Source organism: Musca domestica, unplaced genomic scaffold, assembly GCF_030504385.1.
Source record: "Musca domestica strain aabys unplaced genomic scaffold, Musca_domestica.polishedcontigs.V.1.1 1, whole genome shotgun sequence".
Lineage (NCBI taxonomy): Eukaryota > Metazoa > Arthropoda > Insecta > Diptera > Muscidae > Musca > Musca domestica.
This window is the reverse complement of record NW_026712114.1, coordinates 41,187,316-41,212,539: the sequence shown is the minus strand read 5'-3', so window position 1 is coordinate 41,212,539 and position 25,224 is coordinate 41,187,316. Positions and strand designations below refer to the sequence as shown.

Here is a 25,224-nt window from a genome sequence, read left to right as displayed (position 1 = left end):
TAGCATAAAATGGACCACAACAACTAACAGCACTTTGTGCGTAAATATTGGGCAAAGGTCCCTGTTCAAACAGCTAAGGGTAATATCTGGGGGCTATGACATAATTTCAAAAGCGAAATCTTTCAAAATTAATTTGGACATAAAGGGGGTCTCTACCATATTGTAGTATTGTGGGGTATCACATGGTCGCCCCCGCATTGCTACAGCTGTTATTTACTTCTTATAATTGTATTTTTAAGAGAAAAATGTAAAGTAAAAATATGCAACGTTCCGTAACACTGTCCAATGGTCGTTTTTCGTTATCTGTTCTTGCAACAAATTCCTTTCTATGTATTATTAGCCACACGAACATATCCATTATCAGCATACAATCCTTTAGACAGATGTGTGTGCGTCTGAGTATATTGTATAGGAATGTTTCGGTATGTGTGTGTGTGTATCTCCGTTTCAAAGGTAGCATGTGATTTTTTTCTATTGCTGGTCTTCAGCCTGTATGTCTGCCGTTGTTATGTTGCTGCTCCCCATGGCATGACTGTTGGTATAAAAACCCCATGTAAACTCAGTTACGGTCGACAGTTTAAATTGTACCACAAACTCTAACGGAAATAAGTCCGCCCCGCAGAACACGCAACAAATTCAAACGAAGATATCAACAAGTTTTCAAAAAAAAAAAAAAAAAAAAATATTTCGCAAAAAACGAATACTTTTTAACCAAAAAAAAAGACGTGTAGCCGTGTAACATATTACAAAAAGCAGAGACATTTTGTATTAAATAATTGGTTAAAAGGAATCACAAGAAAAAGCACAATGACATTTAAAATTATCTACTGTGTCCTTTTGTTTTTTCTCCTAACACATACATCGGTTAAAGGTAATTGAAAAGTGTTTTGTTTTATAACGTTCGAGTTTCAAATCCCTTGTTGCACCAAATTAAGATCCAGTTGTTCAATGGAATTAACATATTAAACCGTTTCATTATTTTTAAATACGGAAGGTGTTGTGGAACCTTTGATAACATCACAGTGCAGCTGAACTTTATAAAAATTGTATATTTAGAAATATTGACTATTGGCTTTTAAAAAAATATAAATTTTATAAATTACCCTTAGCTTTTTGATCGGGGGCATTTGCCTAATATTTACGCATTCCCTCGTATTGAAAGGCATTCAAAACAATTTCACACGAAAGTTGTGATCCATTTTACAGCTAAATATAATCCAACGGACGTTTAAAATACTAGACGAAAACAATTGGCTTCAATTCTGATCCTAACCCTACCCCCATGCCAAATTTCGTTAGGATCAGACGATAATTGTGACCTGTGTATAATACCCTCAACACATAGAGTAGCAGGGTACAGAAAAACTTTAGAAAATGTACAATTCAAAATTGTAAGTCAAATTGAAACAAGTAAGCAAAGGCTATAGTCGTGCGGGGCCGACCATGTGATACCCTACAACACTACAATATGTTAAAAGCCCCCTTATATCCAGATCGATTTTGGAAGATTTCGCTTTTGAAATTATGTCACGAGACATTGACCCAATATTTAAGCACTCCGTCATACTGTTAGTTGTTTTGGTCCATTTTCCATCCAAAATGTTAGAATCCTTCCTTGTCCTTAATTCTCTTCTCAGGCGTGTCGATTGGCTTCAATTGTGTGATCAGGATTTTTTTTCTGTTTTTGGTTCATTTGAATCCTTAAATATTTTGCGATCATCTCCAAAAGCAAGAGACCCCTGTGTATCTCTAAATTTAGACTCACTTATATGATTTGCTTGTCTACGATGCTTGGCTATATTCGTCAACGAAATCAGCATAAAAAGCCATAAGTTCGCCTTTTGTGTATTTCGGATATCATCTGTAAGCAATGTTGGTATTTTTTCACACAAAAGTAGTGGTCCATTCTACCCGCTGTCCTAAACTCTAACTTCATGTAAGATTTCGTGTCCTTTGGTATCTATTTGTGACCTTTATAACGGAACATGTTTAGTTGTTGGTCCATTTCAACCCCAAAGTATATGGCGGACATATTTAAAGAGAAAAGGCCTAGCCCTTCCATGCCTAACCCTACACTTCAATATTATGAGTCAAAGTGAAAAAAATCGCATGCGATAAAAAATATGAAAAAATAAAAAAATGTCACAAAATACAAGAAAATCTATTGGCATCTTTTTATGCGATATTTTTAGATTTTATACTTTTATGCCAAGAGGAGATTCTGAATTGATGCAATTTGTCAAAATCGGTCCAGCCATTCTTTAGATATAATCATTCTAGCTAACGTCCCCCTCCTTTGTATATATATATTGTATATATTTCCCTATATACATCCGATATATTTGCTATCGGCATCTACGTAACGGTCAGAATTGACCTGTTCGTCTATTTGTGATTTCGCCGGGATTAAAAATATTCGCGGTTTAATGGAAAATTTGACTTTTATTTATCATTATCATTTTATTATTACCCGATGACCATCAAAATTGGAAGGCTTTTGCATAGCCCAAAGCTCTAGCCCCACCTCCATTCTAAATCGGGCCACAATTGCGACCTGTAGAGTGATTACAAATTAACATGGACAGACGGACGGACATACATAGCTAGATCAACTCAGCTCGGCGAGATATATACTTTCCTATCTGGGAAATCAATATTTCGAGGTGTTACGTAATTTTTGGCCCAATCAAACTTATAATACCCCCAACACAAAGTGTTGTAGGGTATAAAAATAGCATGCGATAAAAAATGTGACAACAATTGAAAATTTTTAGTAAAAAATATTTACTTTTATGGTTGCACGATTTTAATAGATTTAACCCTTCTTGGGCAAAAGGTCATTGCAAATTGGTGAAAATTATCAAAATCCGTCCAGCGGTTTTTGACTTATAGGCGGAATAACTAACATCAATTTCATTTACATAAATATTGTTCCTATTTCGCTACGTATCCGGTATCTTGGCTATCAGCATAACTGTAATGGTCAGTAGTGACCTTTAAAAATATTTGTGAAATTGTCCGGTGAATATTGTCCGATGACCGTCCAAATTGGTAGGTTTCTGCCTAGCTCTAAACTCTAGCTCAATCCGAAATTCCGCTTGGTTTACTGAAAATTCAGGAATTTTTTCTGTTTATGGTCCATTTCAATCCTTAAATATTTTTCGATCATCTCCCAAAACAATAGGCTTCTATTCTGACCTTAACCCAACCTCCATTTTAAATTTCGTGAAGATCGGGCTATAATTCCGACCTGTACTTTGATTACAAATTAACATGGAAAGACGGACGGACGGACATACTTAGCTAGATCGACTCAGCTCGGCGAGATAAGAAGGTCCATATATAGTTTCCTATGTCGGAAACCAATATTTTGAGGTTTCACATAATTTTTGGCCCAATCTATTTCTCAGTTAAGTATTTCTAAATTAGATTTCTGCAATGTTTTTTTTTATTCAGGCTATGTATCTAAATTTCAAAATTAGTTGCTAGAATGTTAATGAAAATCCAGTCTTAATTTTAAAATTCCACTTAAAATTCAATCTTTGAGACAACATTTTTTTTTTCGAAATTAGATGGACAGGTTTATTTTAAACAGCGATCCCTTTAATGAGGAAAATGTGGATGTTTCGTTCCTTCATTGCTAGTTATTTCCGGTGTGCTCTCAATTGCTGTCAATATATTCTAAAATATCTAAAAATGTTAAATGTGGAGTAAAAGGGACAAAGTAATTTCCTAATGAGGGATTTTTTTTTACATATTTTCCCGCTTTTGGGACTGTAAGAGATTGGGGGTGTTCTATTATAAACCGTTATCTAATTTCAGAAAAATATTTGGATCTGAAGAATATGGTGAAAATTGGAAACTTATTTGAATAACAAGCGAAAAAAATATTCTTGTTTCCCTTCCACACCTCACCTTAATTTGATATGCCAAGTTCCATATTCACAATAGTTCTGATATTGCCAGAAATATGGAGAATTGAACATTGAGAGTTAGAAGAACGCCTGGCAACAGGAGAAAATAAATCGATTTTCTGGTAATATCTAAAATTTTACATTGCCATATATTTTCCCAGATAAGAGAGGTATTTGGAAAATTTTAACATTTAAAACAGGAACTGATTGGAAATATGTACCAAACATTTCCTTAAAATGTTGAGTTTTTCCTTTCACCGAAAAGGCCAAGTTGAAGGTCTTATTAATTCCAATAAAACGACCCCACATACTGAATTTTCTAGTAGGACTTGAATCGAACTTGGTTGGTTTCTGGTGTGTAATTTGCATATGCTTAATCACATGATGTTCGCAATAAATTCTACTTAACAAATAACGGCACTTGTAGGCCATTATCCACACCAATTATGCCTGAGAAGCCGCTTAACCAACGGCGAAACGCGGCTTTCGATTTTTCTGCCAACTTCAGATCATTAAAATCGTCTCGAAAGAGAAAGAAAATAAAAACAAGCAAAAAAAGCTGTAAGTTCGGCGGGTCCGATCTTTGATTACCCTCCACCATTTGGAATGAATTTGACAATTTAAAAAAAAATAAAATCCGTCAAAAATGCTGTTAAAATCTTAAAAATACCGAATGTAGCCGTTATATTAAGGTCTATACGACGACGTGGACCTGCATGGTCAACTTTTGTCACAAGCCATTAGAATATTCAAATGCAAAACTTGAAAAAAGGTGTAGCTAAAATCATCAAAATACCGAATATTTGGAGGTACTGATTTTTTATTTGGGCTATACTAAGGCGTAAACTTGCACAGACAATTCTCTGTCATAGGCTGTAATATCCATTACGAACTTCAAATACCAAATTTGAAACAATTCCTGTGAATAACGTCGCCAAAATCATCAAAATGCCGAATATCGGGATGTACCGTTATATGGGGGCCATGCGAAGACGTGAACCTGCACAGGCAATTTTTTGCCTTGGGCTGTAGTATTCATTACGAACTTCAAAATCCAAATTTGAAACAATTCCGGTGAATAATGTTGCTAAAATCATCAAAATACCGAATATAGGGGAGTACTGTTATATAGGGCCTATACGAAAACGTGCGAGACAATTTTCTGCATAGGCTGTAGTATCCATTACGAACTTCAAATACCAAATAGAAAATTATGACAATAATTTTTTTCGTTTAATCACAGTGCGACGGTTTAAGTTCAACTGAGGACGGACCTTCAATAGATCCCTTCCTATCAATTGAAATGAATTTTAAATCATGCTGACTTTAAATAAAGGCCCTGATAAACCTATTGGCTTAAAAAAATGTGTCCAATTTGCATTCTTTTGCATAAAAAATGAATTTCCTATTACAATCACATATGAAAATATATTCAATTATCCGATAACAAATTGAAATGGCAGACTTTGAAGAGCCATAACACTGAGCACCGCGACATGTAAACATTTCAAAACATTCAGATAATGGTAAATTTCCCCTAAAATACGATATTGCCATTGCGTTGTCGTCACTTCATCTTTGGCCCCGACTAATTTTAGCTTATCTGGTCAGAACAGATGGAACAACAAGCGAAAACAATTGTTTTACGCTAACCAAAAAAACCGTTAATTCAATTCCCCAAAAGGGATTTTTTTCGGGACATCTTGCAATTTTCTCACGACAGGCGAGGTAAACAATGCAAATACTGACATACACGCACACATACACTCATACGTCATATCGACGGCATGGCAATATCTTGCGTTCTTTTCTCCAGTTGTTGGCGATTTTCAGTTGGGGATTAATTTACGATGGCAATTTAATGATAGGTGGTAGGTTAGTTAGTTCATGGAAATTCCATCCTTCCACAATGTGAGTCAGAATGCATTCCAGGAGATAGGCAGGAACCCAACCACTTCAATGGAACCAATAATTATTGTGGAACATTTTATTACCCAATTGCAATGGTTGTTGTCGTTGGATCGTCGTTGGAGGATGGGTGATGGATGTTTGCTTATCATCGTAACTTAGTTTGATTAGTTTTTATTTATTACATTAAACCGTTATCTATCATTGATTTTGTTGCTGTACAAAATAAACAAAGAGGACCTGTTAACAACGACCATAATAACAATGTTAACGACTATGTTGACTTGTTGAAGTTTGATCCTGGTAATAAAAATGCGTGTATTCTAATCAAATTGTTGAATATTTTTAACAAGTAACCAGCCAACTACCATCATCAACAACACTAATGATTAGATAATGAAACTATTTATTGTTTATCGCTTGTCTGAACATCATATTGTTGATGGTAATAGATTGTTAATTTGCTATTAATCGGAATTCATCAAAGGTCAAATTTGATATGATTTATTATGCAAATTATTTGTGTAATATCAAATATGTAGCCGTGAATGAAGGGAAGGATCCTAGCGCGTAGGTGTATTATTTTGTAAATGCTTACTGTTTTCAGAAGACTACTTAAGTACAGCGGAAAAATGACAGGCTGTTACTATGTTAAAGAGTATACCTGCAATAAATTGAATAGGTGTTATTCGACGATAGAAATATGTGACCAGGAAGCAAAAGAATGCACCCTAACCGTTTTCTTTTCAAAATTATGACTTATTTTACGCAATAAATGTAGTCCGGAAAATGTAGCACTTGTGCATCAATAATTAAATTTTAATTATAAGAAATCTTGGCATATAGCTTCAAATTCATAATTTTGGGAAAGGAATGGCAGAAAATTACCTGATTGGAAAGTCTCAGCCATTTATTCAACGACTTTTGTCCATCTAACGGTTCACATTTACCAAACGAGTTCTATTTCCAGGTTTTCTTCTTCGTTATTGGACTGCAATATAACAATACGTATACTGCCTAATAGCCTCAAATTATACCCTCAGGGACATCTATTATTTGATGCGATCAAAATCTGTCTCATCGAAATAACAATTTTAGACCCTAGGTCTCCTTGGACCAAATACGTTTCAGGACATTTTGAGTCGATCTACATGTGTCCTTCCATTCGCCTGTCTGGCCGTCTAGTGTGCACGAAACTCTCGAAGGGAGTATCCGATTTGGTCCAAAATTGGTACGTCGTAATATTATTATCAAACTTAGATCGAGTTTGGAGATGGAAAACATAGACCCACTCCTTCTGGTCCCCCCTGCAAAAGGGTCAATATTAATTAAGCTCATAAAAAGAGAAAGGGTCATTCGATTTTGTGCAAAGTTCTTTGTTTTGTAAGTTCCATTTTTTGCCTGTGCTACGTCAGGTGCGAACAATATCGACCCACTCTATCAAGTACTTCTCCAAAAAAGGGTCAAAATTTTGAATAATTATAAATCGTATATCGTATGTGAAATAAATGTAACTTTGTCTTCAAATTTCACACATCTCTATATATCTGCATAGTTATACAAAATATGGTGAGAAGATGGGATATATCTGTCCACTCCTTCGGGTACCTTCCCTACGGCGGGCCAACATTATGAATAGCCATGTTACTCATAAAACACGAAAAGAACATTCGATTCTTTTCAAACTCGTCACATCCTAATATTTCTATTAACACAAGATCTGCTGAGAAGACGGTAGATATCGGTCCACCCTTTCTAGTACCTCTCTTACAAAGAAAATAACAGAGACTCTCACAAAATGCGAAATAAGCCTCAGATTCAGTAGATCTACTATACAGGGTGAGATAAAAAAACTGCAACAAAATCAAACACCATAATTTTTACATTTTTTTTTGTTTTAATTTTATTGAATGAAAGCAAGAAATGTCGAAAATAGCAACAAATTTTAGAATAAGTCTAGATTTGTTCGAATTGGTCACTTTTGGCATGAATTATGGCCTTTAAACGGCCAATGAAACCGTCACACTCTACCCGAATGTTGCTCTGCGGTATTTTGGCCCATTACCGACGAAGAGCTTGCATCCGGAGATTTTGGTGGCAATTGTGAGCTGGAAATGAACCACATTTTGTTATCATTCTTGGCTGGCGCTTGCAGAGTGCGATGGTGCTGAGTCCTGTTGGAATGTCCAACGTCTGTGGCCCAAGGCTTTAATACACCCTCCAGAACAATTTCGCGATAATATTCGGCATTTATTCTGATGCCACGGACGATTAAAACGAGCGGAGAGCGACCATCGGCTGTTATGGCGGTCGACACCATCACGATGGCCGGCGCTTGAGTTGGTGGTGGTGGCCAACCGAAGGTGCACTTTTGCAGCTGACCTCTTTGGCAAGTAAACACGATCATTTTGTTTGCTTACAAATTGCTGGACAACGAATGTTTTCTCATCGGAGAAAACCAAATTCGGCTGTTCACCACTTTCGGCCAAGCGAACTAACTCTTTAGCTCTTTTGAGTCTATTTTTTTCTTTCTGTTGCGGTGTAAGTTCTTGCACATTTTGGAATTTTAATGGCTTTACCCCGAGCTCATTTTTCAAGTAGTCTGAAGATGGATGCAGTTTTTTCATCTCACCCTGTATATTCAAGGATGAATTCAGTCGGATGTGCCAAAACTCAGGTCATTTGGACTGATATTAGCCATTTGGTGCACAATTAACCCAATATCGTTTGAAGATATATGGGGGCTATATCTAAATCTGATCCGATTGTCACCATTTTCATAGGACCCGTCCTTGGGCCTAACTAATATCGTCTGCAAAATTTTATCTCAATCGGATAATAAATACGACCTGCATTTTGTTCACAAGAATACATCGATGGACGGACTGAAATGCATAAATCGACTCAGAAAGTGATTCTATGAATATCCTCAGAAGTAACTATGGATCTATCTCGCTTCCTTCTTCCTGTTACAAACAAATGCTGGAACATACTGGAAGGATTTTAAATCTTCACAAAAGAAAAGAATTATCATATTCTAGTATTTTTTATTTTAATTTTATAGAAAAATTTTAGACCACTGAGACCCAAATTTCAATTTTTCCGTTTATGGTAAAAGTATTAAAAACAGAGTTAAAAAAATGCATCAAAAAGTAATTTGTTTTTCATATTTTTACTTCAATACCCCTTTGCGACAAAACATGTAATAACCATCTGCATTTTTTGGCCTATAAATCAAGCACATATTAATGAATGGGTTACTTCACCATATACACATAAAGCTGTCACATCGCAACGATTGCCTTAATGTATTAACATGTGTAAGTGGGCATATCCTTCCACACACATTTTTAATGTTCCCCTTTACTTAAGTTTTAACAAGGGCGACCAGAGTTACAACCGGCATTTTAATGAGTTTTATACGACGATGGCGGATATGCAATCGTCATTCATCTGACCATAACGGGATAATTTCAAATATACTAATCGACGACAGGACAGAACACTTCAACCAGCATCGTCGACCACGACACGGAAAGCCGAAATGATTTAATCCATAAACATTTTAACACATCCCTTTGCGGAATTACACAAAGAAGCGCACTTACGTATCTAATAAATACCTCATCATCGTCATCATCATCAACAGCAGAAGCAGAAGCAGCATCTAGACAACCAAATGATAACAGATAAGGATAGACACGTTAATGTCTCATCTTAACAGACTTCAACTCTTAACAGACACATTATCAGAGTGGCAATAAATTGCCTGTTGAATGTTTGCTTGTGCCATCCCCAAATCATCTCCCTTTAATTCTTGGTGAGGTTACGCAAATTGTTTCTTTATTGTGGACGGCCATCTCTCTCCCTGTTTTTGCCAAAGGCTTTAAGTAAATAATATCCCAAAAACGAAATTTTAAGCAAATATTTATGATCTGAAATATGACTTTCTTTATGGAATGTCACTGAACTTTATTTGTGTGCAAGGAAGCTTCGTTTTTGCCCATCATCTTTGCCAGCATCATTGTTATCCTTTCCTTTTGCCTACTTTTTGTCTTTGTTCTGAATGGTGTTGCTATGTCCTCTCAACACATATGATTAACGCATGTGAATATTCACCTGAGACTTTTGTGCAGTGTTTTCTTTTTTGATACAGAAATTTTGTCGTTATTCTTAGCAAAAGAGTTTGAATGGATTACAGTACGTTTATCAGGACTGTTGTAAGAAGGGATAAAAGGATATTATGGAAAGATGTAAAAATGAAATTTTGAACGAGATTAGCAAGCGTGTTATAAAAAGGTACCATAAGTACTAAAATGTACTGGAAATTGAATACTTTGTATGGGAGAAACGGAAAGAACTACAATTCTAAAATTTGCAATTAGAGCCGATTAAATAAATTGCAACAATTGGAGAAAGCTAATGCCGAACTTACTGAACGGAATGAGAAATATGAGAAACTTTGCAGTCAACTCAAAAAAGATGTAGAATTTTTGAAACTACAATTAAACAAAAAACCTGACTCCTATCAAACGGATGAAGATGAACTTCAAGAAGAAGTAGGTCGCTTTGAAAAGCAAACTCAGAACTTCGTTGAAGATGAAAACAAGAATGCCAAGCCAGACAATGAATGGCAAAAAATAACACACAAGAAAAGAAAACAAGAAAGCCCACAAAGTGGCAAAAATAAGAAAAAACAAGCAACTGGGAATAACTACTGGTTAAGTAAAACCCCAAAAAATACTAATCAATTTGCTGTCCTTGATAGTGAAAATGAACCATTACCATCTTCAAACCCCCCTGAAAAGGTTTTTAAACCACCGCCAATATTCGTTGACAAAGTTTCAAATATTCAACCTCTGATTGCACTATTGTCAGAGACTGTCCCAAATGAGTACGAGATCAAAACTCTTCGTAAGCAGCAGGTCAAGATCCAACCAAAAACACATGAAACATACAAAAGAATTGTCAGCGAATTAGAACAGAAGAATACTGAGTTTTACACCTACAAACCAAAGTGTGAAAGAGGTTTTAAAGTAATTATGCGAAACATGCATCCCTCAATAGACACTCAATGCCTCAAAAATGAACTTTCTCGCCTTGGCCATGAAGTAACTAATATATGGAACATAAAAAGCCGTTACAAAAAAGAGCCTCTTCCTCTATTTGAACTGGTATTGGTAAGTAAGCCAAACAATAAGGATATATACTCAATAACAAAACTAATGTCAAATATAATTAAATTTGAACCACCACGTCCTAAGAAAATTATTCCACAATGTACTAATTGTCAACAACATGGTCATACAAAGGCATACTGTCGAAAAAAACCGATATGTGTAAAATGTGCAGGACCCCATGAAAGTAGGTCTTGTCCTAAAAAACACTGGGCAAATGAAGTTAAGTGTGCTCTCTGTAATGGCAACCACCCTGCAAATTACAAAGGTTGCTCTGTTTACAAACAAATTTATACTCACCATTACCCTTCTCTAAGGAAAACAATAAATGAGCAATTAGAGCCGCAGCATCCTTCCACTTCAGCTGAGCGAAGGGAGAACGTCCAGTATTCAAGTGTAGCTAGAAACGCTATACAAAACAATCAAATACCTAGCGGAACACAACCACAAAATCAACAGACAACAACTAATAAACTTCCAGAAATACATGAAATGCTGAGTGGTTTAAATATACTAATGAAACAAATGTCAAACCTTCTTACGAGTATCTCTGAAAAACTTTCCCACATCTAAAGAATGGAAATTTTAAAAGTTATATTCTGGAATGCAAATGGATTATCACAACATACTTTAGAAGTTTCAAATTTCTTACAAACTAATAATATAGATATATTTCTTATATCTGAGACACATTTTACTGATAAAAACCATTTATCCATTCCAAAATATAACTTCTATCACGTCATGCATCCATCTGGGAAGGCGCGTGGTGGTTCAGGCATATTAATAAAAAACACAATAAAACATCACCAAGGAAGACATTACTGCACACCTGAAATACAAGCGACAAGTATTATTGTCCAAACTATACATGGGCCTCTTACAGTCTCATCACTTTATAGTCCTCCAAGGCACAACGTAAAAAAAGATGTATACGTTAGTTACTTCAAAACTCTGGGAAACAAGTTTATAGCTTGCGGAGATTATAACGCAAAACACGTCCATTGGGGATCACGCCTCACAACACCAAAAGGAAGACAACTCTTTTGGGCTATAAAAGACCTAAATTTAAGAACTATTTCTCCCAATTCGCCTACTTACTGGCCCACTGATCTAAATAAATCTCCAGACCTCATAGATTTTTGTGTCTCCAAGGGCATTCCAGAAAACTCAGAAACATGTGTAACTAGCTATGACTTGTCATCTGATCACTCTCCAGTGTCTCTAGTGCTACATTCACAACATGTAAACCAAAACCAAATGTGTAAACTGCACAATAAAAAAACAAACTGGCACCTATTTCGTTATCAAATCAGCAATACTATAAATCAAAAGCTTTCCCTAAAAACCGACGAAGAAATTACAGTAGCTGTTGAACATCTAATTCAAGTCATCCAAATGTCATCATGGAACTCCACGCCTAAGTGCAGCTTTGACAAACCCTCAAATTTTAATATTTCATTAGAAAGGAAGCTGTCAGAAAAAAGAAAGGCTAGAAAAAGGTGGCAACAAACTAAATCGCCAGAAGACAAAAAAATACTCAATAAAGCCACATCTGATCTTCAAAAAATGTTAAAAAGTATAAACGAAAGGAACACTGAAAGAGATATTCGAAATTTGGGTACAACCATGAGTACAGACTATTCCCTGTGGAAGTTAACCAGAAATATCAAAAACCAGCCTAAAACAAGCTATCCAATTAGGAAATTTGATAACAGCTGGACAAAAAGTAACTTGGAAAAAGCAACAGTGTTTGCAAAACACTTATTTGACGTCTTCACGCCTAATAACTCTGAAGAAACACCTGATTATATTAAAAATTACCTAAATCAGCCACACCAACTCGACTTACCCATAAAAAAGTTCTCGAAAAATGAAGTTTCGGAAGCGATAAAGTCCTTAAAACTTGGTAAAGCACCTGGATATGACCTAATTACTCCAAAAGTTCTTAAAGAACTTCCACAAGATGGTATTAACCTTATCACGTACATTTTCAACGCTTGTTTAACACGCAATTTTATTCCCCCTCAATGGAAAGTAGCCCAAATTACTATGATCCAAAAACCTGGAAAACCGGCAGACCAAGTTAAATCTTATCGGCCAATCAGTTTATTGCCTATTCTCTCCAAGGTTTTAGAATCACTGTTTCTTAAAAGATTAACACCTATTATTGAGGCAAACAAACTTATTCCACCACACCAATTTGGTTTCAGAAAAAGTCATGGAACTATTGAGCAGATTCATAGGCTAGTCGAAACAATAAATGCTGCATACGAATCAAAGCAATATTGCACTTCGGCCTTTTTAGACATATCACAAGCATTTGATAAAGTATGGCATGACGGTTTACTGTACAAAGCAAAACAACTTCTTCCCATCAATTTCTACTTGTTTATAAAATCTTACATACAAAACAGATTCTTCTATGTACACGAGATTGACGAAAACAGCAACCTTGAGTGTATAAGAGCTGGTGTTCCTCAAGGTAGTGTTATGGGTCCAATATTATACCTTCTGTTTACATCAGATCTTCCGCAATCTGACACTGCTGTTATTGGAACTTTCGCGGATGACACTGCTGTTCTTGCAGTGCACAAAAATCCTGACATGGCCAGCAGTTTGCTCCAAAAATATCTGATCATACTTTGTAAATGGTTTAAGCGTTGGCGTATAAAAACAAATGAAACAAAGTCCAACCATGTAACATTCACCCTCAACCAGGGAATATGTCCACCGGTACAAATGAATCAAATAACACTACCTCAGGAGAAAGAAGTTAAATACCTCGGTCTATATCTAGACAATAAACTTAAATGGCACACACATATAAAAACAAAGCGAAAAGCCCTTGACTTGCAAATTCATAAAATGCATTTTCTAATTGGCTCAAACTCAAAACTGTGTCTCGAAAACAAACTACTAATATACAAATGTATCATAAAGCCCATTTGGACATACGGTATCCAGTTATGGGGAACTGCTTCCAATACAACAATCAAAGTACTGCAACAGTTTCAATCAAAAACATTGCGTAAAATTACCGGAGCGCCATACTTCGTAACGAATAAAAGATTACACGAGGAACTGAACATGAAAACCGTGCAAGAAGAAATAGTACACCAACTTCAAAACTACAAACTGAGAATAGAATCACATCCCAACCCCTTAGCTGCAAACTTAATGGCAAGCTCTGAAACTTTCACAAGATTGAGAAGAAGGGCCCCTCAAGATTTAATTTAATGACTCTAGCCAATTATACCTAAAATTTGTAAGAACTATTATACTATATATGAATCATAGAACTCCAGTAATATTTTAAGGGCAAACCACTGGGTGAACCCTGATGAATTAAAAAATTTTTGATAATTTTCATAATTAATGTAAATATCAAATTAAGATAGAAGGCATTAATAAATATATTAATAAAAAAAAAAAAAAATTAGAGCCACGGAAAGAGTGGAGCATATATGTCCCAAAGGGTTTTTGGAAATTCGAACTATAAGATCACGAAAAGTTCTAAAATGGCACTATACTTCTAAAATAATACCAGTATTATGTGAACGGATGGAGATTGAAATTTAAAACTTTGAACCCTCCATCTTACAAAGGAGGATATAAATTTGTCATTTCGTTTGTAACATCTCTAAATAATCATGATACAGTCCATATTATTTGACGTAGAGCATTAAAATTTGACACTGTTATTCGTATTGAGTCTGGGATGGTTGTTATTTAAAATGTGATATATCGGTCCACGTGTTAGGAAAGCCCCCATACAACGCTAGATCCCAATATTTGGTATTTTCATGGCTCTAAAAGTTCGTCCTGACCAAACTTAGTGTTTTAATTGTTCTAATATTATGTTCTTCCTACCTTGTATACCCTCCACCATGGTATGGAAGGTAAATTAGTTTGTCATTGTAACACCTCGAAATATATATAAAGGACACCACAAAAAATATATATTCTTCATCAGCATGAAATTCTATGCCGATTTAGTGATGTCCGTCCGTCTATCCGTCTGTGGTAATCACTCTATCTTCCGAACAAAATGATGTAGGTTGGTCAAATTTTGCTCAAATGTGTATTATATCTGCAGGACTTTTGGTGTTTAAAAAGGGTCAGGTAGGTCCACGTTTTGGTATAGCTCCCATATAATGGTACCTCACTCTTTTTGGTATTTTGGTGATTTAAGCGACACTATTCACCGGAAATGTTTCAAATTCGGCATTTGAAGTTCGTAATGGATAGAGCAGCCTAAGACAGAAAATTGGTTTTGCAGGTCCACGTCTTCGTATAGCCGCCATATAACAGTACCTCCTGATATTCGGTATTTTGGCGATTTTAGAGACATTTTTCACCGGAATTGTTCCAAATTTGGTATTTGAAGTTCGTAATGGATAGTAAAACCTTATAAAGAAAATTGTCTGTGCAGGTCCACGTCTACGTATAGCCACCATATAACGGTACCGCCCGTTATTCGGTATTTGATGATTTTAGCGACATTATTCGCCATAAATGTTAAAAATGTGGTGTTTGAATTTCGTAATGAATACTACAGCCTATGACAGAAATTTGTCTGTGCAGGTCCACGTCTTCATATAGCCCCAATATAACGGCATCTCTCTATATTCGGTATTTTGATGATTTTAGCTACATTATTCACCGATTTTTTATACCCTACACCACAAGGTGGTCATATATACCCTACACCACAAGGTGGTCAGGGTATTATGTCTTTGTGCATTTGTTTGTAACAGGCAAAAGGAAACGAGATAGACCCATAGTTCCTTTTGATGATCTGCATAGAATCACATTCTGAGTCGATTTATGCATGTCCGTCCGTCCGTCTGTCCATGTATTTTTGTAAACAAAGTACAGGTCGCATTTATTGCCCTATCCAGATGAAATTGCACAAATCATTTGTTTGGCCCAAGGACGAACCCTATTGAAATTGGAGATAATCGGTCAAAATTTAGATATAGCTCCCATATATATCTTCTTCCGATTTGCCTTTTATTGTGCACCAAACGTGTAATATCAGTCCGAATAGTATGGAATTTTGCACGTACGATCAGATTGGACCTGAAAATAAGTATACCAAATTTGATTGAAATCGGTTCATATATAGCTATAGCTCCCATATATATTGTTCATCCGATTTGTTATTTTTGTCCTCCGCAGCCATAACATGCACTATGTAACAACAATATTTGGGGAAATATATCAAATATAGCTCAGAAATACATTTGCAAATTTTATCGAGATCGGTTCAGATTTGGATATAGCTCCCATATATAACTTCGTCCGATTTACCTTTGATTGTGCACGAAATGTCTAATATTTGCCCAAATGCAACGAAATTTGGCACTTACGACCGAATTGAGTCTAGAAGCTAGTATATCAACTTTGGTGAAGGTCGGTTCAGATATAGCTATAGCTCCCATATATACTGTTCATCCGATTTGTTACCCACACCCGTAATATGCACTCCGTAACAACGATATTCGGGAAAATATATGAAAAACAGCTCCGAAATATATTTGCCAAATTTTATCGAGATCGGTTCCGATTTGGATATAGCTCCCACATATATTTTTATCCGATTTCAAATTAATTGTACACCAAATGGGCAATACAAGTCCGAATTTAAAAGATACAAATCCTTCGGCATAATTAGTCCTTTGAATTTTAAACTATAATTATAATCATAGGTTGTATGATTGAATTCTCCCATAAAAACTTTTAATTGTTATGCGGAGCTCTACTAAATTAGCAAAGTGGTGTAGGGTATCATAAAGTCGGCCCCGCCCGGGGCCCCCGCAGATCCACGTCGTCGTGTAGACACCAATATAACGGCTACGTTCGATATTTTTAAGATTTTAAAAAATTTTTAACCGATTTTATTTTGTTGCCCGAACTTACAGCTTTTTACTTGTTTATTATTCATATTATTCTTTTAGCTGGGAAATGTCTTGGTGTCTTGTCTTTTTCTGCTTAACAGTGCATTTTCGAGGATATCACAGTCATGTATATTTTATTTATTGCCAAAGTATGACCATCCTTTAAAATGGAATGTTCATAATAATTTGCATGAAATGACCCGTGTGATGCATAATACCTATTCTTTCCCATCTCTTCGAGGTGTATGCCCAATAACAATGACTGTTGCTGTGGCAGTAGAAAGTAACATTTTGTCACAGTTTTCCTTTTTTAAAGCAGGGACTTACAAAGGACATCGCCGCATATGTATTCCTTGTGATTATGTTTGTTTAGGTTGCCACCACCGCCCCTTGATTCTTCCATTCCATTCGCCTTTAGTCAAAAGGTCGAATATTAAAAAACAGAGAAAATCTTCCAGCATGCTACTACATTTATTAAGATTTGTTGCCGGCTCCATGGCACTGCATTAACATTCATTTTGTAGTCGTTGTCGTTGTTTCATCGTCATGGCTTAAAAAATATTAACACTGTCTGAGGTTAGTTATGTGAATATTTTCATTTCTGTTATTTTTCAATTTCTATGATTAGTGTCGTAGTGGAGGAAGTAAAGGTTAACACTATTTTAAGCATAAAAAGTCGGCAATGATGAATATTTTTGTTTAGCTGCATATTTTCATGTTATTCACAATTATTACTTTTTGCATTACAAAAGTTAGTAATGATAAGTCCGATTAACAATAAATCAAAAACATATTTTGTTTATTGAAACAAATTGTAAAACAACAAAGTTATTTTTTTTCAATAAAGAATATTAGTTGAATCATAAAACTAAGCCATGAAGTTGTAAAGATGCAAAGTTTGCCATACATGTGGGATATTAAACAGTTAACATTGTGGCCTATTAACAAGGCTGTTAACGTCACACTCTGGACTAACGTGTCTCAAACGCTCCACAGGTGGTTGTTGTTATTTTTAATACAACTTGTGTTGTTTATTGTCTAAAAAGTTTTCATAAATGATTATTTATGAGTTGGAAGTTGTGCTTGAAAAGTTGGAGAAAAAAAAAACATAAATGCTCGATGGGAGTCTGAGAATTTGTTGCTTTTTTATTGTGGTCTCGAATCAAAGGAGTTGATTGGTATAAAAAATAAATAAAGTTAACATTTTAAATAAATATTTTCAAACAACGAACTAAATTTCATAAGTAAAAAAATTGAACTCATTTATACGTATATACCTATTTAGGGTTTAATTATACCAAATACCCTATCTGGGCAAGTCCGTTTGTCTATTATATGGTTTTAGCAAAATAAGCATATGGAATTCTAATACTTCTGCCAAAATGGACATCTGCCTGCAAGAATATTAAGTTCAAAGATGAGATGAGTCGATCAATGATTAGATATTACTTCCAAGTAATGGTACCTTGATATGCGCCTCATTAAAACATTCTATTTAAATTCTTATAACTTTTGCAGAACTAAAGGGCATATGCTTCTATAAACATAAATCTCAAACATAAATCAAATTTATTTTTGTTTGAAATTTATTTTTATTTTACCGAATGTATGAAACAAATGTTTGTGAAATTGGGGGCTTGATTTTTTCTAAGCATTTTTAATCTAATCCAAAGAATTCCAAAAATAAAGAAAAAAGGTGTGTCGATACTTGACCTGAATATGTTACAGATTAGGAATTGTTAGTGAAGATCAAAAGCCTCAGTTGGCTTAAATTGTCAATTACATATATTACTAAAATAAAAGCCCAACGTAAACATGGTCTTATCCATAAATTATGGATACTCATACTCTCAGACTTATTGCTACAAAGGATATATATTGTTTTATACGGCCAAAATATAGCTTATCGAATTAATGGTTTTCATTGCAGGTCTATTTGGACGAAATCCACTTATCATATTTAGCTTTAATCTAGCAGTCTCCGACTGTATAATCATCTGTCTCCCTGATTTGCAGGATAACTCAAAGGGTTATCCAATTTCGTCCAAATTTGGTACATCGTAACATTATTATCAAACAAATCGAGTTCGGAGACGAGTAATATTAGTCCACTCCTTTGGACCTTCGATTTTGTTCAAACTTTGTAAAATATGAAAATATATTTGTATCAATTCTAGGGTAATATTTAGTGCGTGAAATATACCATAACATTATATAAATCGTTATACAAAAGTAAAATTTTCCATTAAACCGCAAATATTTTTAATCAGAAAGGTCATTTCTGACTATTACGTAGATGCCGAGAGTAAATATATCGTATATATAGCGAAATATATACAATATGTATATACAAAGGATGTTAGCTAGAATGCTTATATCACAAGAATGGCTGGACAGATTTTGACAAATTTTGTCAATTCAGAATGCCGATTTTTATACCCTACACCACAAGGTGGTCAGGGTATTATGTCTTTGTGCATTTGTTTGTAACAGGCAGAAGGAAACGAGATAGACCCATAGTTCCTTTTGATGATCTGCATAGAATCACATTCTGAGTAGATTTATGCATGTCCGTCCGTCCGTCTGTCCATGTATTTTTGTAAACAAAGTACAGATCGCATTTATTGCCCGATCCAGATGAAATTTTGCAAAGATCTTTTGTTTGGCCCAAGGACGAACCCTATTGAAATTGGAGATAATCGGTCAAAATTAAATATAGCTCTTATATATATCTTCGTCCGATTTGCTTTTTATTGTGCACCAAATGTGTAATATCAGCCCGAATTGTATGGAATTTTGCATATACACCCAAATTAGGCCTGAAAATATTTATGCCAAATTTGGTGAAGATCGGTTCAGATATAGCTATAGCTCCCATATATATTGTTCATCCGATTTGTTATTTTTGTCCACCGCCGCCGTAATATGCACTATGCAACAACAATATTTGGGGAAATATATCAAATGCAGCTCAGAAATACATTTGCTAAATTTTTTCGAGATCGGTTCAGATTTGGATATAGCTCCCATATATAACTTCGTCCGATTTACCTTTTATTGTGCACCAAACGTCTAATACTTGTCCAAATGGGATGGAACTTGGCACTTAAGACCGAATTGATTCTAGAAGCTAGTATGTCAAATTTGGTGAAGATCGGTTCAGATATAGCTATAGCTCCCATATATATTGTTCATCCGATTTGTTATTTTAGTCCTCCGCAGCCGTAATATGCACTACGTAACAACGATATTCAGGGAAATATATCAAATACAGCTCAGAAATACATTTGCTAAATTTTATTTTTATTGTGCACCAAACGTCTAATATTTGCCCAAATTGGATGAAATTTGGCACTTACTACCGAATTGAGTCTAGAAGCTAGTATGTCACATTTAGTGAAGATCGGTACAGATATAGCTATAGCTCCCATATATACTCTTCATCTGATTTGTTAGATTTGTTACCCTCAGCCCTAATATGCACTCTGTAACAACGATATTCAGGGAAATATATCAAATACAGCTCAGAAATACCTTTGCCAAATTTTATCGAGATCGGTTCCGATTAGGATATAGCTCCCATATATATCTTTATCCGATTTCAAATTAATTGTGCACCAAGTGAGCAATACAAGTCCGAATTTAAAAGATACAAATGCTTCGGCATATTTAGTCCTTTGAACTTTAAATTATAATTATAGCGTGTATGATTGAATTCTCCCATAAAAACTTTTAATTGTTATGCGCAGCTCTACTAAATTAGCAAAGTGGTGTAGGGTATCATAAAGTCGGCCCCGCCCGACTTTAAGACTTTCTATTCTGGTTTATAAAATGGACTAATTTTAAGTAACTGTCAGTTATCCAAAGTTATTTTCCTCCTCCCCTACACCATTCTATGAATTCGCCAGAGGCGGGTATTTAAATTCCAGCGATACATCACATCCTTTGACTGGTGAAGAAACTATGGTTAATTCATTTTTCTACCCCACAACACCATGTGTTGCGGGTATTATAAGTTTGATTGGCCCAAAAATTATGTAACGCCTCGAAGTATTGGTTTCCCACATAGGAAAGTATATATGGATCTTCCTATCTGAGTCGATCTAGCTATGTATGTCCGCCCGTCTGTTCATGATAATTTGTAATCACTCTACAGGTCGCAATTATGCCCCGATCCTAACGAAATTTCGCATTTAGGTTGGGTGATTGCTTTGGGAGATGATCGCATAATAATTAGGGGTTGAAACTGAAAAATGTCCTGATCTTGCAGTTGTTCTAAAGGTCGCAATAGACCAATCGACGTGGAAGTTAGCATGGGGCTAGAGCTTAGGGCTGGACAGAAGCCTTCCAATTTGGATGGTCATTGGATAATATTTAGTGCGTGAAATATACCATAACATTATATAAAACGTTATATAAAAGTAAAATTTTCCATTAAACCGCGAATATTTTTAATCAGAAAGGTCATTTCTGACCGTTACGTAGATGCCGATAGTAAATATATCGGTTATATATAGCGAAATATATACAATGTGTATATACAAAGGATGTTAGCTGGAATGCTTATATCTCAAGAATGGCTGGACAGATTTTGACAAATTTTGTCAATTCAGAATGCCAATTTATTTAATTTGACTTATAATATTGAAGTGTATATTTTGTAATACTTTTTTACCTTACAACACAGGTTGGGGTTATTATATACAGATTGTAATTATCGTCCGATCCTCACGAACATTTCCATACGGGTAGGGTTAGGCTCAGAAGGGCTAGGCCTATTGTTTTTCAAAATGTGCGCCATATATTTAGGAGTTGAAATGGACCAAGAACAAAAATGTTCCTGATTTTGCAGCCGTTATAAAGGTCACAAATAGAAACCAAAGGATACGAAATCTCGCATGGAGTTAGAGTTTAGGACAGTAGAATGGGCCACTACTTTTGTTTAAAAAGAATACGAACATTTCCATTCTACCGAAGCGCTAAAAATAACTTACAGGCGAAATCTTAAAAAAACAAATGGCGAACTTCTGACTTTTTATGCTGATTTCATTGCCAAATATAGCCAAATATCGTAGACATGCAAATCTTATAGATGAGTATAACTTTGTAGATACAAATGGGCCTCTTTAATTTGGAAATGATCGCAAAATATTTAGAGGTTCAAATGAACCAAAAACAGAAACATTTTCCTGATCACACAATTGAAACCAGTCGACACGGAATTTTACATGAGAAGAGAGTTAAGGATAGGGAAGAAGTCTAGCATTTTGGATGACCATTGGATTATATTTAGCTTTAACTAACAGCACGACGGAGTGCGTAAATATTGGACAAATATGCCTGGTTAAAATGCTAAGGGTAATATCCGTGACATAATTTCAAAAGTGAAATACTCCAAAATGGATTTAGACATATGGAGACGACCATATCGCAGTGTTGTAGGGTATTACATGGTCAGCCCCACACGACTATAGCCTTTGCTTACTTGTTTTAATTTATTTGTATACCCTCCACCATAGTATGGAGGGTATATTATGTTTGTCATTCCGTTTGTAACACCTTAAAATATACATTTTAGAACCCACAAAGTATATATATTCTTGATCAGATCTATGTCTATGTCGTCTTTGGAAATCCATCTAGCTTTTGAACGAAATGAGGTAGGTTGATGAAATATTACTCAAATGTATATTATGTCTGTAGGACTCTTGGTATTGAAAATTGGCCATGTAGGTCCACGTTTTCGTATAGGCCCCATATAACGGTACTTCCCGATTTTCAGTACATTGATGATTTTAGCAACATTATTCACCGGAATTGTTACAAATTTGGTATTTGAAGTTCGTAATGATGCTACAGCCTATGACAGAATATTGTCTGTGCAGGTCCACGTCTTCTTATAGCCCACATATAACGGTACCTCCCCATATTCGGTATTTTGATGATTTTAGCAACATTATTTACCGGAATTGTTAAATATTTGGTATTTGAAGTTCGTAATGGATACTGCAGCCGAAGACAGAAAATTGTCTGTGCAGGACCACGTTTTCGTATAGGCCCCATATAACGGTACTTCCCGATTTTCGGTACTTTGATGATTTTAGCGACATTATTCACCGGAATTGTTTAAAAATTGGTATTTGATGTTCGTAATGGATACTACAGCCTATGACAGAAAATTGTCTGTGCAGGTCCAAGTCATCGTATAGCCCCCATATAACGGTACCTCCCATGCTATTTCCACTTAACACCTGTCCTATATAAAAATTAAAGAATTTTACCTGGCGCCATCTAGATTAAACTTTGCAAATTCATTATTGTATGTATATTGAAAAAGCTAATTTTTGAACTTTTTAGTCAAATAAACGTTATTTTTGTGAAAAACATTACAAAGTACTTTTCCGTTATGAATTTGGTGCAACAAGGTTTTTATTTCTAAATGTTCTTGTTTGTGAAAAGTCTTTCTTGTTACAAAAATATTTAATTGAATTGTTGTTATTAAAAAAAAAAATAGGATCATGTTTGGAATACGGACACTCTTGTTGGGGTGGTAAGTATTTTTATGAAAAATATTAAAAATATGTATCAAAACTTATATTACATTGTTTTCAATTAGCCCATGGTAAGCGTTCCGGAAATAACAAATTACAGCATATGGACAAAAAACTGGTTAATGAAGTGGACTTTGCTGATTTGAATGCTATAAAGGAGGTAAGGGAGCAAAACCAAATGTTTAAATAACATTATTCTTCTATGATATATTCGAATTTTTCTCACAAATACTAAATAATCATTCATTTCTTTATAACATTTCCTTTCAGCCCTACGATAGCACTGAGGATAATGTGAAAGGCTCCTATGACACAAGTGCTGCAAAAAATAGCGATACATCCAAGACATCAAACGATTTCAACAATGAAACCAACAATGAGAAAATTCTTAAATTGGAAAATCTACTCCTCAAAAGATTAAGTGAAAATGGAAAACACCAAAGGAATGATAAACAATCTGCGAATATGAACGAGCAGCTGACCTCCCGCAATGGAAATAACCCAGATGTTAATTTGAACTACAGATGGCGTCGCTTACCCCTCTACAATTTCAGGCATTTTCAAATTACAAACGACAATTGGCTTAACGATTTGGAAAGGGAGCAGAATCCACATGCCAACGGCAATGATGATGATTATATATAAAAAAAATAATTTATATAATCACAAGGCGAATATAAATTAAAAAACAATGTGAAAAAAGACTCATCAAGATATTTCCCCTAAAAATACAAGCAAACAAAACTAGTAAACAAAATATTTTATCGCATAATGTTTCTTTTTTTTGTAAAAATCAACAATCTACAAGTTTTTATGTAAATGTCAGCAATCGATAAAAAAATAACCAAACAAAAAAAAAAATTATATTTGCATGTTATAAAGTAATTACTAAACAATTATTAAATGTTTAAATGAAGGCCGATAGCATCTATACACGTAAATTATTAATAAAAAATTATAAAAACACTGTATTTTATGTTAAAGCAAACGCTGAATTGCAGGCAAGCAGCAGCCCATGTATTTCCCATTTTTATTGATTTTGAATAAAACGATTTATTTTTTTCAATTAACACTTATTATGATTATTATAAATAAATTTGAAATGAATTGTCACAGCTATTGATGTCCATGGCTGGAGACATTAATAATTGTGACATGGCAATCCATCAGAAAGAAGGCAAAAATAGTTAGTTTTTCATTTATAACAAGGACAAGGATTACAAAAAAAAAAGAAATATTAATTATATGTCTATAGAGAGTAGTACAAATGAAAGGACTTTCAATGAGAGCTTGACGAAGATCATTACGATATCTTTCTTTTGATTTTTATAGGATTGGCTAACCAACTTCCATGATAAAATAAATTGAAGGTAAACTTATTTTAAATAATAAACAAGTAAGCAAAGGCTATAGTCGTGCGGGGCCGACCATGTGACACCCTACAACACTACATAATGGTAGAAGTCCCCTTATGTCCAAATCCATTTTGGAAGATTTCGCTTTTGAAATTGTGTTATAGACCTTTTGGACTAGGGACATTTGCCTAATACTTACGCAAACCGTCGTCCTGTTAGTTACAGTTAAATATAATCCGATGATCATCCAAAATGCTACACTTCTTCCCTGTCCTTTACTCTCTTCTCATTCAAAATTGGTTTCAATTGTGTGATAAGGAAAAATTTTCTGTTTTTGGTACATTTGAACCCCTAAATATTTTTCGATCATCTCTAAAAGCAAGAGGCCCCTCTGTACCTCTGAATTTAGACCCATC

General features: G+C 34.9%; 1 protein-coding gene across 1 annotated transcript; it reads left to right on the top strand.

The window, feature by feature from the left end:
• Nucleotides 1-578: 578 nt before the first annotated feature.
• Nucleotides 579-24,651, top strand: LOC101898812 (neuropeptide CCHamide-1). Its single transcript, XM_005177955.4, has 4 exons — nt 579-871; nt 23,417-23,452; nt 23,519-23,613; nt 23,724-24,651. Exons 1-4 carry the CDS (start codon nt 808-810, stop codon nt 24,096-24,098), a joined length of 570 nt encoding a protein of 189 aa, XP_005178012.1. The 5' UTR covers nt 579-807; the 3' UTR covers nt 24,099-24,651.
• The last annotated feature ends 573 nt before the right edge of the window (nt 24,652-25,224 follow it).

What these genes read in the sequence shown, in the direction of transcription:
- LOC101898812 (XM_005177955.4), top strand. Translation starts at nt 808, where the DNA reads ATGACATTTAAAATTATCTACTGTGTCCTTTTGTTTTTTCTCCTAACA. An exon ending in AACACATACATCGGTTAAAG is followed by an intron (nt 872 to 23,416) that starts GTAATTGAAAAG and finishes AAAAAAAAATAG; the next exon opens with GATCATGTTTGGAATACGGA. An exon ending in CGGACACTCTTGTTGGGGTG is followed by an intron (nt 23,453 to 23,518) that starts GTAAGTATTTTT and finishes GTTTTCAATTAG; the next exon opens with CCCATGGTAAGCGTTCCGGA.